The sequence below is a fragment of the Eulemur rufifrons genome, chromosome 20, assembly GCF_041146395.1.
Source record: "Eulemur rufifrons isolate Redbay chromosome 20, OSU_ERuf_1, whole genome shotgun sequence".
In the NCBI taxonomy this organism is placed as follows: Eukaryota; Metazoa; Chordata; class Mammalia; order Primates; family Lemuridae; genus Eulemur; species Eulemur rufifrons.
In genome coordinates, this window is record NC_091002.1 from 6,270,350 (window position 1) to 6,285,151 (window position 14,802).

The 14,802-nt window shown below is 57.7% G+C and overlaps 2 protein-coding genes across 2 annotated transcripts in view; one reads left to right on the forward strand and one right to left on the reverse strand.

Moving 5' to 3' along the window:
* Window positions 1-14,802, forward strand: part of FGFR3 (fibroblast growth factor receptor 3) — a 366,177-nt gene that overhangs the window by 243,837 nt on the left and 107,538 nt on the right. The window lies entirely within an intron of this gene.
* POLN (DNA polymerase nu) overlaps window positions 2,915-14,802 on the reverse strand; it is a 151,881-nt gene continuing 139,993 nt past the window's right edge. The window contains exons 20-24 of the mRNA XM_069496180.1: window positions 12,928-13,038; window positions 12,338-12,416; window positions 6,619-6,686; window positions 4,334-4,395; window positions 2,915-3,218 (exon numbers count right to left, since the gene is read on the reverse strand). Of these exons, the coding sequence (XP_069352281.1) occupies window positions 3,039-3,218; window positions 4,334-4,395; window positions 6,619-6,686; window positions 12,338-12,416; window positions 12,928-13,038 (500 nt within the window). The 3' untranslated portion in view covers window positions 2,915-3,038. The remainder of the gene's footprint in view (window positions 3,219-4,333; window positions 4,396-6,618; window positions 6,687-12,337; window positions 12,417-12,927; window positions 13,039-14,802) is intronic.

A 14,802-nucleotide genomic window follows, 5' to 3' on the forward strand; every position in this document is an offset into this window, starting at 1 on the left:
AGACCCCAGGTGTGCCAAAACAGCCCCCAGGGCCGGGGCTACCAGCTGAGTTCCAGGAGACTGCGGGGCCAGAGTGTGTGCCCTCTGCCTGCACAGCCCTGATGCTGCTGTTTTTCAATAAAACCAGAGTTGAAGGACCCGGCTCCAGTGCTTTCTTGAGGCGTCTCATGCCCTAGGCCACAGGGCTAGCTTTCTGGGGACATGAGCCTCCCCACAGTAGTTTCCCCTTGGGCTCCCCTGCTCCCTCCCCCCATCTGTCCCCCTCCTACTTCCTCCCTCCCTACCCCTTAGCCCCACCAATCTGGGCTGCTTTCCTGTGACCCTGTAGGAGCTGGGGGCAGGGGTAGGGAGGGGGTTTGGATGCCCTGTGGGCCGAGAGGCCCCCTCCCTGGGCAGTCACCCAGCCCAAGCCTCCCAGGGTGCCATCTGGGGAGGGGTGCTTGGGCTCCTCTCTGGCCTGGTGCTGGGTGGGGGGCTCCATAGCCTGTTCCCCTGAGTGTGCTGTGTTGAGGAGGCATTTACTCACAAGCCTGTCCCCCCAAGTGGCACCCCAGGGGCCCTGCCCTCCTCCCCACCGGCTTCTGGTTGTGGCCTGGGCATCCAAACTCCTGGCACAGCTGAGACAGACAGCTGGGCCCCTTGGGCCCCACCCCTGTCCTTGCTCCCCTGGTGGAGACTCCAGCCCAGCCAGGCCCACCAGGCCCCACTGCTCTGTCCTGGCCCTGGGGCCTGGGTACCCTCAAGGCTGAGACTCTGGGTTTGCAGGTGCTGGGGTCTGGGTGCCATCAGCGTGTTGTCCCTCTCCTGAGTCTGCATCTCCTGCTGGGCTTCCTTGTCCTCCCGGTTCTCAGTTCCAGTGATTATGCCTGTTCCTGTGCTGGCAGCCCCTGGCAGGTGGTGCCACCGCAGGCCTGGGCATCTGCCTGCCTGCCCAGCACCTTGGAGGAAGAGCTCAGCTCCAAGGGGTGGTGTGAGGTTTGGGATCCAGGTGCGCGGGCGTCAGGGCTGACCAGGGTTGTTGAGGGGAAGCCCAGTGTCCAGAGGGAGGGAAGATGACTAGGGTGTGGGGTCTAGGCCGAGGGATGCTGGGTGGTGAGGAGGGTGCTGGTGGGCTGTAGCACGCATCGGGGCCAGGCGTGGGGTCTCAAGGATAGTGAGGTGCAGGGAGGACACACCCCTGCCCTATCGGACTCCAGTGCAGGGTGCCACAGGGAGCCTTGGAGCCTGGGATCCACCAGGTGCAGACCTTGCAGCCCAGGCTTCTGGAGACCTTTCCTTGTCGGGGTTTCCTCTTGGCTCCCCCTTCCCTGCACCCTCCCCAGGCCCTCCTGGCCCAGGAGCCCAACCTTCACATATTCCTTTCCAAAGAGCAAGGCCAGGTCAGGGTCTGCCTCTCTCAGCCAGCGCAGGGGGCTGGGCAGTCTCTGCCCAGGCTCAAGTAACAAATAGCAAAACCCATCTCTGGGAATGTCTCAGCAGAAACTGCAGCCAGTGGATGCAGAAGCCTGACGTGGAGCTGGGTCGTTTATTTTGAAACCTAAAGCTGCCTTCGCCCCTGCCCCACCTGCTGGACAGCACCTCACTGTGCTAGTTCTGCATGAGCTGCTTTGTGGAAGCCCAGGAGTGAGGGCGCCTTGGAGTGACAGAGCAGGGGTGGCTGACTGGCCCAGCTTGGGCCACACACCCACACACACACTTGTACTCTCGCGTGCACACACGTGGACACACACGCACAGGCAGGGGAGCAGCAGCACAGCTGGCACAGAGGGGCCCAGCGGCAGTTCTGCACCAGCTGTCTGGAGTGCTGTGATGTTCCACACACTGTGGTCAGGCCTGGCCACCCAGAATCCTGCACACGCAGAAACCAGTGAAAAGATGAAGCCATGAGAACACAGGCTGTTTGGCACAGTGTGGGCATCACCCTACTGGGGAGGAGGCAGCCCAGCTGCTTCCCCGGCCCTGGGACAGGTGCCTGGTGCTCCCCAGGGCCGGGGGCCCAGGAAGGGCAAGGCCAGTGTGGCGTGGCACCAACCCAGGGCAGTGGTCTACATCTGGCTGTCCCACTCAGGCCTCACCTGCACCGGACACATGGCAGGTGCCCGACAAATGGTTGCTGAATGAACGGAGGATGAAGGAAAGGGCCTCCACAGCCCCCAGACCACCCAGAAGACACTGGGGCACAGTCCACTGTGACCACCCAAGTCTGCCAAAAGAGCTGATGCATGTGCAGTGGGGCCACAAAAGGAGCAGAGCACATGAAACAGTCGCCACCTAAACAGAAAGGCGTGGCACACAGAAGGGGAGTCCCATTGCTCAGACCCAAGGCCAACATGCTCCCTGACAGGTGCCATGGGGGCTCCTCCCCGACAGCCACGGAGAACCTGTGCCAGTTGTTTGTGGGGCTCCCTTGGGGGTTACCAGCCTGACTCAGTCTCTGGTCACCAGGCTGTAGGAGGCTCCCCAGAGAGATCTGGTGGCCTGGGAACATGCGACTCCAAAGACCCCCGACAGCCCAGCTGGTCCTTGGCTGAGAGTCTCCTGCCGGAGGCTGTTCTCTTGGGCCCTTCAGGGCTGCACCAGGCCAGCCTGGGAGAAAGGTGCACACCCTGGGTGTGGCTTCTAGAAGCTAAGTGGGGCAGCAATGAGGACACCCCAGTGCCTCCAGGCTGCTGGCAGCTCCTTGGGCACCTGCCAGGGGTGAGCAGCTGTGGAACCTCAAGGGAACCCCCTCCCCTGGGCTCCTGGAGAAGGAGCAGGGAGTGCACCCTCAGCTGGGCTGGGTCTGGGCCACTCCCGATTTGGGGCACTCGGCCCTGCCTCTGGCCAAGTGGCTGGGGGCTGAGGACATGGTGTTTCCCACCCGCTGGAAGAATTCACTCAGACAAGGACAAGGATGGCTTTGCACAGGCATTTACTCCAGGGATGACTGGGCCACCCCAGCCCCCAAAGGGTTAATGTACAAAGCTGCTGGTGACCTTGGGGAAGGCCACACAATGGGCTGGTAGAAACAAGCTCTCCTTTCCCACGGTTGCCTGGGGCTACAGACAAAATGAAGGAGAAAAATGCGCTGGTGGTGGGGGGTAGGTGCTGACGGAGGTGGCCAGGCTGTTGCTGGGAGGCTCAGTGCCAGTTGGACCCTGGTGAGGGCCCAGGGCCTCCTGCAGTGGCACCAGGTGTCCCCATGAGCGGCCAGCAGTCAGGTTTACCTTTAAGGGCACCTGTGGGTGGCAGCCAGAGGTGAGCCCCTGGCCTGGGCCAGCCATCCCCTGCCACCTCCCAGGCCCACATGCGCAGAGGCACATCCCCAGAGACCCATGATTAGACAGCCACAGGCACACATGCACACACACATGCACACTCATGCACACCCGCCCAGCTAGACAGGCTCACACCACAGCCACGAGGCCTCGACCTCAGCTGAGATCTCCTGACCTACTAGGGCCTCTGTGCCAGTGAGTAGGCCAGGCAAGGTGCCCTTGGGTGGGTGAGGTATATCCTGGAGTGACCCGTGCTTACCACCTGAGGGCCCTGCCTTTGGGGCCATTGGTGTCTCTTAGAGGTGCCAGCTGAGCAAGAGAGCCCTCCTGGGGACCTTGATCCTGAGTGGGCTCTTGCCCAGGGCCCTGGACTAAACCTCAACAGCTCCCTCTTGCCAGGAAGGGCGGGACTAGGCCCCAGCTGCAGCCCCTGTCCCCACAGCCGCCTTTATCCTGTCCCGAAGGGCTCCTTGGGCGTCAGGGTGTCCAGGGGCCACCCAGCTCCCACGTGTCTCCCTGCCACAGGCCGGGCTTGTCTGGACTCTGCCCCAGAGGGCAGGAGTCCCCTCCCTGGTGGGGTGAAAGGGCTGCTGTTTGAGCCCACCAAGTCACCAGTAGACCTTGGGGACTCTGACCTGCTAGTTTCCTCCCCATTGTCAAACCCTGCCCAGGGAGCCTGTATCCAGTGGCCCAAAAGTCTTTCCTGGTGAGGACCCAAACCAGAGCTGCCTTGAGAGGAGACTAGCCAGGTGTGGGGGCTGGGCATACCCTGAGGGTGCCCCTGGGGCAGGTGGGGGCCCCAGTGCCCACATCTCCAGTAAGGGTGAACCTCAGAGAAGGTGGGCTTGGCCAGAGGCTGGGTGGCCATGGCTGGAGGAGGATCCCTGGCTGGTGGGGGCAGCTGAGGGTACCCATCGGGACCTCTCCCCAGACAGACAGCCAAGCCACCTGGGGAGCAGCGACCACTCGGCAGGGCTGGGCCACACCTTTCGTCCCTGCGTTCTTGCCCTTCCGCAAGCTGCACCCACCGAGGCCAGGCTCTGGGGAGGCCTGGCTGGGCTAAGTGTCCCCCTCACCTGCAGCTGCAGCTCCAGTGCCCGCACCTGCTGCAAGGACTCCATCGTTTCCCGGACAAGAGCTAGAACACAGAGAGAGTGCAAAGGCCCTGCTGGTCTCCTGGCCTTGGGGACCTTCCAGCCAGAGTCCTGCCTGGCCCCCCACTCCCTAGGTGTTTCACGTGTCCACACTGTCACTTGGACCAGTTGTGGGGGCCTCTTTGCCCACAGCAGCCTCTGGAGTGCCTCCTGTCCCCGAGGCTCCTTCCAGTACCCCCTGGCCATGTCCACAGCCCAGGACGTTGCTTGTAGAGGCCTCGGCCCCCCTGCAGTCCCTCTCCCTGGCCTGGCCCACCACACTGCACTGGCCCTCACCGCTCACCCCTCGGCCTCAACTCACCCCGGCTGGGGCTGGCCAGGCAGGGTGGGGCGGGTGCCAAGCCAGCTCTGTCTAGAGGCTCTGGGGTTGGGCAGAGGGAGCCAGACAGGGCAGCCCTTGCCGGCCAGAACTGCCTGGGCACATAAGAGGACCTGGGATCCTCCACTTCTGGGTGAAGGTTGATGTAACGTCAAGCCCGTGAGGGTGGCTTCGTGTTGCTGGTGGGTTGGCCCCGTTGTGGGGGCCTGGTCACTTGGGGCAGTAGAGCTCAGAGCCCTGTGAAAGGGACAGCCTGAGCTGGGGGAGGGTTGGGATCCGCTAGCTCAGTGTTTCTCAGAGTTCCTTCGTGCCCCTTTAATAAACACGAATATTTCATTCTGCCCTTCCATATTATTTGACACCTCAGCACAAAGATTGTGATAGAAACACGCAAGCAATGGCCAGATGTCACTTTGTTTTCCAGCCCCCGGGCCCCTGTGGAGCCAGGGACCTCTCTGGGGAACTGGTCCCTGGTCCCTGGGGTTCCTAGGCAGGGCCAGCAGCCGCCCAAGGGCCAGGGACCCTGAGCTCTGTGGGCCTCAGTTTCCTCCTCTGTGCAGTGCAAGGTGGCAGGTGGGCTGGGAGCTGGTCATCGTGGCTGCAGGAGCGGGCAGATGGCCCTGTGCACATGTGGAGAGCCCTGCAGGGGGGCCAGGGCCACCCTGGGAGCTGCAGGGCTGTCCAGAAGCTTCCTATGGGGAGCTTGGTTTGTGCTGGGTCCTTGGCCCCCCTCATGCTGGCTGGGCCACACTGGTATGCAGGAAACTGGGATCCCCAGAGAGGGGCAGTAGGTGATGGAGCTGGGCGTCCATGCAGAGAAGCCGCAGCTGCTCACTGCCTGGCAGGCTGTCCTGACCAGCCAGCCCTTCAGAGCTGGCACAGGCTCTGCTGACACCTGGCTCACCTGGCCCCACAGTCCTTGGCCCCAGTGCTGTTTGCAGAGCCAGGCTTGGGGTGGTGCCTGCCTTTTTAACCTGCTGCTGAGTACATGTTATACTTGTCAAATGGTCATACAAGATGGGTTTGTTTTCTAGCTACTTCCAAAGGGGCTGCTGGGCAGTTTTCAAGCAGCTGAGCTCTAGGAAGGAGCTGGGCTGAGTAGATACCAAGGATCAGAGCCCCACACCCCACCTTACAGGGACAGACCCTAAGCGGGGTGGGGCCAGGATGGCACAGTGCTGTCATGGGGGGGGGGTGGGGCTTGTGCACACTCCAAGCTGGCCTACTTACAGATCCGGCTGGGAGCCAAGGGCGCTGGGCCATGTGAGCACCTGCTCTCACCCCCTTACCAGTGAGGCCAGAATCACAGCCTCCAGGGGGCCAGAGACTGGGTGTTGGTGGTCCTGGCCCTCCCTAAGGAGAAAGTGGTCACTGGCTTCAAAGAAACCCTTTGGCTGACAGCTGTGGTGACATTCCCTGGCACATCCGTGGGGACAGTGGCTCAGCAGAGAGGGCTGGTGTGGGGGACAGGGTGGGACCTGGCCTGGAGCCTGGGGTCACAGTGACCCAACCCCACCCCCAGCAAAAACACCCCTGCTGGCTCCACAGCCTGGCCCTAGTCCGCCTGAGTGGCCCAGGGCCCAGTCCCTATCTCTCTAGAACCGCAGGCTCTCTAAAACCGCCTAGACATCTACACCACCCTCTGGAGCACCACATGTGCTCTGGAGCACCTGGTGCTCTTTGAGGGGCGCTGGCCCGGGGTGGAGCCCACCTGGGCATTCCAAATGTCCCCACAGCCAGGCTCCTCTCAGCCTACCAGAGTCCGGGTGCCAGGCAGCAGGAGCCAAGGAAGGGCCGTGAAGGGGCAGACAGAGGAGATGCTTCCCTGGGGTGTCCCCACCAGACGTCGAATCTTCTCTTACCTACTCATGAAAGAACCTGGGCTCACCTGCAAACACAGGGACCTGTGAGTCTTCCACTTCAAAGAGCAGCTCATCATGAATCTGGGCAACCAACCTGAAGGGAGGATGGAGTCAAGTCACCCTGGGAGGCCCGGCCTGGGGGTGTGGGGACTCAGGGTCACGTGCAGACATGGGGGCCCATCCGCCAAGGTTCCTGGAAGGTGGTTCTGGCACTGGGTGTCTGAGAGGATGTAGCTTTGTGGGCTGTGGGGAAGACCCAGCCTGTGGGCACTGCTGCCCACGGTCACCCACTGTCACTAAGCCAGCTTCCAGGGGCACTGGGAGAAAGGCGGGAGGAGAGGGAGAAGGCCCAGGCCAGAAATGATTCTGGAGAGCGGGTGGCAGGTGGCAGGCCCAGTGAGAGGGGCTGGTTGGCCTCTTGTCCACCCCACCCCAGGGAGCACTTCATGATCTGAAAAGTCTGGTGGGTGCAAGAAGAGAGCCCCTTGAATTGTTATAGGGGACAGGGCTCTGACATGGATTCATGGGAGGCATGGGTCCGCTGTGGGGTGGGGAGATAATTCTGGAACGTGGGAACCCTGGGGAAGCTGGGAGCACCCATGCCTTACTGAATACCAGCTTAGAGAAAGGTGATGGGAGGGGCAATGCTCTTTTTAAAATTTATTTAAGGAAGTAAATACTGAATAAAATTTGGAAAAGACATCAAAATTTGAAAGGGCAAAACAAAATATCCTCTTAGTCCTCCCTCCATGACCACAGTGGGCATTTGGAATGACCTGGTTGTGACCAGACATGCACTTTTTCCTGGAAACAGGTCTTCACATGGAGGCTGCCCAGACAGCTGGGACACGTGGCTACAGCCCCCAGCCCCCAAGACCTGCCCTCCCCTCTGCGTGGCCCTGGGCCCTAGGGCTGAACCCTGTGAACCATCATGGTTTCCTGAGCCCAGTGAGTTCCTGCACTGGATGTCAGGTCTCCAGGGCTGCTTTGTCCTGGGGAGCACTCCCTGATGGTCCCAGGAACAGCCCCACCCTTCTCCAGCGGTCCTTCATGGATTCCCCCAGGGCCCCTCCTGGGGCATCACTAGGGAGAGAAAGTGGGTACTGAGTGTGGGGGGAGATTCAGGTGAAAGGCACTGCCAGGGGCAAGGGTCTCTTGGGCAGGGCTTACAGATTCAAGTGCAGGTGCACATGTGTGCACAGAGGGACAGAGCCACAGGGACCTGAGTGGCCACATAGCACATACTATGGGCTGAATGTGACCAGCCCGCTGCGACTTCACATGCTCTTTGGAAAGTAGGGTCGAATTGGCTCATGCTTGAGCAGATGATGCCTGAGCATTTCCATGGACGTGAGGCCACTGCCAAGGGCTGCGGACCCCAGACCTGGTGCCAGCCCCTCCTGCAAGGAGGATGAAGGTGGCTCGCCCATACACTCAGGGAGGGAACCTGCTGTATAAACTCACAGGGTGGTCAAGAGGGCCTGCAGCCTGCAGAAGGCTGGAGGCTGTGGAGGGTTCCCATGTACTTGTCCTCTGTGTGGCCTTGGCTTTGTCTTCTACACTGGGTCTTTGAGAGCAGCGGTCATGTTGGATCCTTGTTGCCCCTGCTGGTTGCACAGGGGAAGTGTGGCAGGCCTCACTGGGCACTGGTCTTGGGTATGTGATGGTGAACCCTGGCTGGGATGTGGGAGCAGCTCTTCCAACCCCAGTGTAGAGACAGACATGGCTCATGTTAGCACTTTCAGCATAAGGGTGGACTCTGCAGCAGAGGTTTAAGGTGGCCTGCTCCAATCCACTCTTCCTCTCTTTCTTCCTGTCTGCCCCTTTGCTGCTGGGTGGAGTGGAGATGGGGCTGTGCCCCAGCTACAGACAACAGTTCCCAGGCTCTCCCTCAGGAGGCATGGCCCAGGAGGTATATACCCCTCCACTTCAGGAAGACTCTGTAAGGGGCTGAAGTGGCCAGGGGCAGGCGCTCTTTTTTTTTTTTCTCCCCCTCTTCTACTCTGAAGGAAAAGGTGCTCTTTTGACCATCATTACTTTCTCCTTTTGCCTGAAAGGTGTTATGATGGCTGGAGCAGCTACCTCCATCACACCACCAAGAAGGAAGGGGCCAGGGAGCCAGAGGGACTTTGGTCCTGCTGCTCTGAACCTCTGAAACAAAGTCAGCAACCACTGTGCTCTGGGCTTCTCATGATGGGAGAAAATCCACCTCTGGAGTCCAAGTTGCTATAGCTGGGCCTGTGCCACTAGTGGCCAAGTGCACATCCTGAAGGGTGGGCGTCCACAGGACCTCACTCAGGGCCCAGACTACGGAGTAGTGGTGCTCATACCCTCTGCTGCAGGCTTTGTGTGTAGCCTGTGGCCAGAGCTGTGGGCACTGCCCTTCCAAACTCAGATGGGGCGGGAGCTGGTGGAGACCAGGCTGGCAGCATCAGCATATGCTTTTTTTTTTTTTTTTTTTTTGAGACAGAGTCTCACTCTATCACCCAGGCTAGAGTGCAGTGGCATCATCATAGCTCATAGCAACCTCAAATTCCTGGGCTCAAGCGATCCTCCTCCCTCAGTCTCCCAGGGTGAGGATTACAGATGTGAGCCACTGTGCGTGGCCAGCACACACTTTCTTAAACTAACTTCAAGGCCTCTGGCAGAGTCTTTGGCTCCCAAGAGAACTTTTTCAAATGGTGGAAACCTCAGAAAATGTATTTGTAGCTTTTTCCAGATTTAGCAGAAATAGTTTTCACACTTCTTGAAATTCCATTGTGAACTTGTGAGCTGCTGGTGTGGCAGGAACCTAAGAATAGGTGCAATTGTTAGTCACTTACACGTCACTTTCACAGCCACTCAGACATGACCATGTCTCCAATTGGAAAGTAGGGCACAGGCAACAAGGAGAAACAGTCGTCTCAGTGTGGGGGCAGAGGATCCAGGGCCTTGGACCCTGTTGTCTTCCAGACTGAAGCTCACTGCTCGTGTAACTTCCTATCCCTGCTCCTGAGGGGGGTTGGCCCACAAAGCCACTGTGTGCTGCATCTAGATGGCCTGACTGAGTTCCTTGCTCCCATGGGGGAATATGCCAGATCAGCTCATCTCCCTCTAGGGCATGCCTTCCAAGGGCACCCCCAGCTCTGCTGTCCCCTTTGTGTATTTGTCCTGAGAGTAAGCATGTGGCAGCCCCACCCCAAATCCCCACCAAAACGCCTGGGAAGGGAGTGCTGCGGCTCCCAGTGGAACTGGTGCTGGCCAGGCTGTGCATGAACTTGGATGAGTCGCACTGGGCTCCGTGCCTCAGTTTTCCCTTCTCTGCACGCAAGTGTGGGAGTCAAAGGTCTCTGAAGCTTCCTTCCAGCTCTGACATGTTCTGAAACCCAGAAAGGCCTTTTCATAAAGGGCCCCCATCAGAAGAAACAGGAGGAGATCTGAGCTTCCTGGCACACAGGCCTGCAAATGCTGACCACTGGCCTGCTCTGGGCCTGACCTCTCTGGTTTTTTCAGGATCTGGACCGAGAGGCATGAATGGACGCCATGTCCCTGTCCCAGGGACTGTGGGTGGTGAACGGGTGAATGGGGACTGTCCTGTGGCCCCGCCCCACTCAGGCCCTTGGGTGGCTCGATGAGGCCCTAGGGCACTGGGTGCCTCAGTGACTGCGTCTCACTCACACTCTTTCCTTCAGGCAAAGATGAGGCCCACACGTGGCCTGTCCTGCCCCTTCCTCTGTCCAAAACCTTCCTAGTTACTTCTGGAAGAACAAGTTATAGTCATAAAACATAGAGGGTGAAGTGCCATGTGAGTGTGCTTTGCTCTCTGAGACATCACAGTACATTTTGCCAGGAGAAGTGCTTCCTAAGGACGCAGAGGGCTGACGATAGAAAGGTGGCCGGCGGTCATTCAACCCCTGAGCAAGACTCTGTGTGCTCAGCCTCCAGCAGGACTCAGTCACCAGCAAGGAGAGACCCAAGTCTTCAGGGACCAACTTCCTTTATAGATTCCACGAAACCTGTCTGCAGGATTGGAGGTCATTTAAAAAATAATAATTCCACAAAAACTGAAAATGAATTGACTTTTCTAGACTTGCAGAATCTTGGATGCAGAACAACCGCTTGGCTTTCAATTCCTGCCTAGCAGAAACTAGCACAGGCTGCTCATCTCCTGTGAGAAACTATAATTCACCTGCAGGACATGTGGATTTCAGGAAATAATCAGAAAACCATGAGAAAACTCAGGGGCCACTAGAAGCTGCATGGCATTGGCATGTGTTCATGTGTGTGCATGTTGGGGAAGGCGGCACATAGCAGGAGAAACTAAGTGAGAGCAACGCTTTTAATCCCCTCAGTTATTGCAGAGGTTGGAGTTGTCCCCAGAGCCTAGGGCAGGTACCAGGGGGGGCCACTAAGGACAGCTTGGGGCCTCAGGCAGCCTCCTTCTCAGGGCCCTGGGTGACAGTCCAGGGACTGCTCCTCCCTGGAGGTTAAGGTGACTGTGGACAGAGGAAGTCCCTGGAAGGATGTCAATGCGGAGGGCCACAGGGGTCTGTGGCTTGCGGACGTCTCCTCCCTGTCCCTTCACTACGTGCCGCTCACAGGCCTCAGGTAAGGCCTTTGCCCGGTACAAGTGTGTATAACGATGCTGATCACCAAAGGAACATAGGCTCAAAGTCAGAATGAACAGGAGGAAATATTTGAAGACATAAAGGAGACAGTTTTCAAAAGAGAGATGAAAGATAGCTGAGAAGGAAAAAAAATCATACTTTGAGAATGTAAAATAATATCAGAAGCCAAGAGAAAGTTGTAAGTTCAGATGGAAAGGGATGGCCATGCACAAACAGGCCCCCACACCCCAAAGGCAGGGTGCCGTGGGGGCTGTGGTATGGGGGCTGGTGAAAACCATGTCACATTTTATGATCTAGAAAAGCTGCCACTTTGCCCACCATGGGCTTCATGCTGGAGGTGCTGACCCACCTGGGAAGAGCATCTGCAGAGGCCCCGCAGGACTGCTGTGAGCAGCCTGAGCACCCTTAGGATGGGGGTGGGTGGGAGGGAGCAAGGTCTGACAGGGTCACTTCTTGGAAGGGCTCCTGGGCTTCTTGAGGAGAACCCAGCCCCCCAGGAGGAGGAGGCATCTGGGCTGCAGCCAATGGCAGGCCAATGTCAGCTGGGAGGAGCCTGCTGGGGCCAGGCTTTGCAACCTCTGCAGTGCCCCCCACCCCCCGTATGCACCCCAGGATGAACAACTGAGGCAGAGACAGAGACATGAGAGAGCTGTGGCCCTGAGCAGCCTGGGGGAGCCTCCACCATTGAGGGGTATCTGAGTGTTGGTTTTGGGTTGGGGCTGTGGCAGCAGGACCTGAATGTCTCTACATTGTCTGGCGCTGGTGGCAGCAACAGGGCTAGGGAGTGGGGGTGGTTTGGAGTCCAAGGAGCTGTGGTGTCCACCTGTGGCTGGGGTGGGCAGCCTCGTGGGGTGCCCCGTGGGAAGTGCAGACACCCCAGGAGGGAGGCCCCAGAGAAGGTGGCATTTCTGTCTCAAGAGGCCTCATCTGTGCCTCAGGCTGGGGGATGGTGCTACCTGTCTTGAGGGGCCCCTGGGCTCTGCAGCTCGAGGGGCTCAGGCTCCCAGAGTTCCTTTGCTCAAGGCTGGCAAGCAGTCAGAATCCAGATCCCACAGGCAGGAAGTTGTGGGCCCAGTGCAGTCCCCTCACCCAGCAGCCACCTCCTCCCCATGCCTGGAAAAGGTCACCTGGCACAGACCTGGCGGTCAAGGTTGGGGAGGCAGCCACTGCAGTGAAGATGTGGACCATGGCCATCTTGCAGAGGTCGGCAGCCGAGCCTGTGGGCACAAAGGGCTGTCAGGGCCCCGTGATGAGGCGCCTGGAGCCCATCACTGCAGCTTTCGTGGCACTGCCACACAGAGCCCGCTGGTTCTAAGCCACTTGAACACAGTGGCTGAAGACAACTGAGGAGGCAGACACCACGTCCTCCCTCAACCAGCCACCTCTCACTGCTGGGGGACCCCGGAGCACAACACAGGACGGAGCTCCAGGTCTGGCTCTAGTGCTTCCTGAGCTCCTGAAGCCTCAGTTTCCCACCTGTGGATGTGGGGAAGAGCACTGCCTTGGCCGGCTCTTGCGGGAAACATCCTAATTATAAAGATCACACCTTGAGCACCTGCCACCTGCAGGTGCCATTCACTGGTGCCTCCTGACAGAACCCATGGGGCGGGACAGGCGACAGCCATGGAGCTCCTGGAGGAAGGGCTAAGGCTTGCGAGGACAGGAAATACCCAATCCAGAACTCTGGGGCAAGGGGCCGGCAGGCAGCAGGTGAGCGAGGGCCCATACCTTGCACCACGAAGTTCACGGCCTGTCGCTCTGCTTGTGCCCGGAATTGCTGGTCACGTGCGCGGATCCTTGGCAGGGCTCTCCTTCTGCCCATGAGGGACACCACGTAGCCTGCGTCACACAAAGGAAAGGCAGATGAGAGATGGAAATGAACAGGCAGTGCAGCGGGTGCGGCTACTCCCAGGTCAGGACTAGGGCTCCAGAGGGATATCCTGCCCAGCGCTGGCTCTGAGCCTCAGGCATGGCCCCCTGGCCCATTGCCGGGGCCCGTGGGGCCTGTGGTAGGAAAGTGGGGGTCTGCAGTGGGCCGTTGGCTAGGAGGCACGTTTCTGCACTGTTCTGATTTCAAGCTGCACTTAGATCTGACCTAGGGCGAGGGATGGCAGTTTTTCTACTATTAAAGTTGTTCAAAGCCACGTGTGGGACTTGGGCACAGGAGTAACTCTGGGCTGTGTGGCAGTTGGACTGGAGGAGCAAGGCATCCGCCCCCACTCCCTGCAAGGAGGGCTGGACGTCTGAGAGGGTGCAGCTCTCTACACGGGGCAGATCCAAGTCTTGTGGGACCTGTGCATACCTGAAGCATACGCAATTTGGGGGCTCTAAGAAATGAACACCAACAATCTGCATTTGTTGAGTATATTCCTGACCAGTGAGGATTTCTGTTTTAACTAGGTATTGGTGAGAAATAAATGTTCCACTTGTGATTTTACATGTCTGAGGATTGGAAGATTTTCCTACATACATAATCATCATAAAAGTGACAGGTATTGGTCCAGAGTGGTGGCTCACGCCTGTGACACCAGCACTTTGGGATGCCAAGGTGGGAGAATCATTTGAGGTCAGGAGTTTGCGATCAGCCTGGGAAACACAGCGAAACCCCTGTCTTTACAAACAATTTTAAAAAATTAGCCAGGTGTGGTGGTACACGCCTGTAGTCCCAAGTACTCAGGAGGCTGAGGTGGGAGGATGACTTGAGCCCAGGAGTTCAAGGCTTCGGTGAGCTATGATCTAACCACTGCACTCCAGCCTGGACAACAGAGCAAGACTCTGTCTCTAAAAACAATAAATAAATAAAATACAAATTTAAAAAACATATTATTGATGTCATAATTAATGATATTAAGACTGAAATACTGAAAACTTCTTTTTAAGACCAGGAAGAAGACAAGGATGTCTGTTCTCACCAATCCCATTCAATATTGTACTGGAGGTACTAACCACAGCAATAAGGCAAGATATTAATATAAAGGCCATTTATACTGGAAAGGGAAAGTGAAACTTAAAAACCTTTTCAGGTGATGTGATCATCTAGGTAGAGAATCCTAAGGAAAATACAAAAAGAAAAAAAGAGCTACTATGGCTGCTACATACAGAGTAAGACCCTTCCCCCTCCCCCAAAAAGTGACAAAATGACAGGTATTGAGTACCCACCACATGCCAGGCAACCTACCAAGCCTCCTGAGAGTGACTGCAGTGAGGACAGGGTAGCCTGGGCTTCCGACATGGTCCCTCTCTGTTCCTGCAGCTTCATCTGTCTAGCGATTTCTGACCGACGCTGGGTATTGTGACTTTATGTTGTTGAATGTTGGGGTTTGCTGTCTTTCTTTCAAAAGTGTCTTGGCAGGCTTCAGTTACTAGCTGGTCATCCCGATCCTTTTGAGGTCTGTTTTTAAGTTTTGCTAGGGTGGGTTTAGAGCAGCCTTTAAGGCCAGTTAAGACCTACCTCTAAGGTGTGACCCTTCTGAGGTCTCTACTGAATGTTCCAGATGTCCAACAAGGACTCTCCACTCCGAATGGCCAGAACTCAAACATCTCCCAGCCTACATGCACTTTGAAACTGTGCAGCGTGCTGCTCCCCAGCAGTTACTCTGCCTA